The sequence below is a fragment of the Sinocyclocheilus grahami genome, unplaced genomic scaffold (genome assembly GCF_001515645.1).
Source record: "Sinocyclocheilus grahami isolate Dianchi unplaced genomic scaffold, SAMN03320097.WGS_v1.1 scaffold7554.1, whole genome shotgun sequence".
Lineage (NCBI taxonomy): Eukaryota > Metazoa > Chordata > Actinopteri > Cypriniformes > Cyprinidae > Sinocyclocheilus > Sinocyclocheilus grahami.
Genome location: NW_015511549.1, coordinates 9,557 through 10,035, shown reverse-complemented (window position 1 = coordinate 10,035; position 479 = coordinate 9,557). Strand labels below are relative to the sequence as shown.

The following is a 479-nucleotide window of genomic DNA, read 5'->3' as shown; positions in this document are numbered from 1 at the left end:
AGCTAGGCTTTTTCAAGCCAACTTAAAGTACTTTATAGTTATTTGCGCAGGTGAAATCCAGTCATTTCAGCAGCATTCTATGCATTTGGGAATTTCGCATGAGGGCGAAAGATGTCCAAATGCAGATTTCGCATCGGGTTCAGTTTGGCACGTGAATTCGCTTGGATTGAATGTGCCTTCTGTTATGACACTATTGACACTGGACTTTCCCCAAGTGAAAGCTCACTCATCTGACCTCATCTTTGTAGTTCTGCTGATTGCAGTGCATGACCTTTAGTCTGTGTGATAAACGCAGAGTGTCTGATACCTGATAGCGCATCATGCGCTCCTGCCTGATCTGCTCGAAGCGCCGCTTCAGCTCCACCTGACGCTCTCGTCTCTTCTGAGCACGACCCACGAACACCCGCCTGCCGTTCAGCTCCGTCCGGTTCAGCTCCTCCACCGCCTGCGGGTTACAGCACACAAGTGTCTTACGTCAG

General features: G+C 49.7%; 1 protein-coding gene across 1 annotated transcript in view; it reads right to left on the bottom strand.

Moving 5' to 3' along the window:
- Positions 1–235: 235 nt before the first annotated feature.
- Positions 236–479, bottom strand: part of LOC107577877 (polyadenylate-binding protein 1-like) — a gene marked incomplete at its 3' end in the record, with an annotated part of 4,874 nt that continues 4,630 nt past the window's right edge. The window contains exon 3 of the mRNA XM_016263904.1: positions 236–407. Within this exon, the coding sequence (XP_016119390.1) occupies positions 236–407 (172 nt within the window). The remainder of the gene's footprint in view (positions 408–479) is intronic.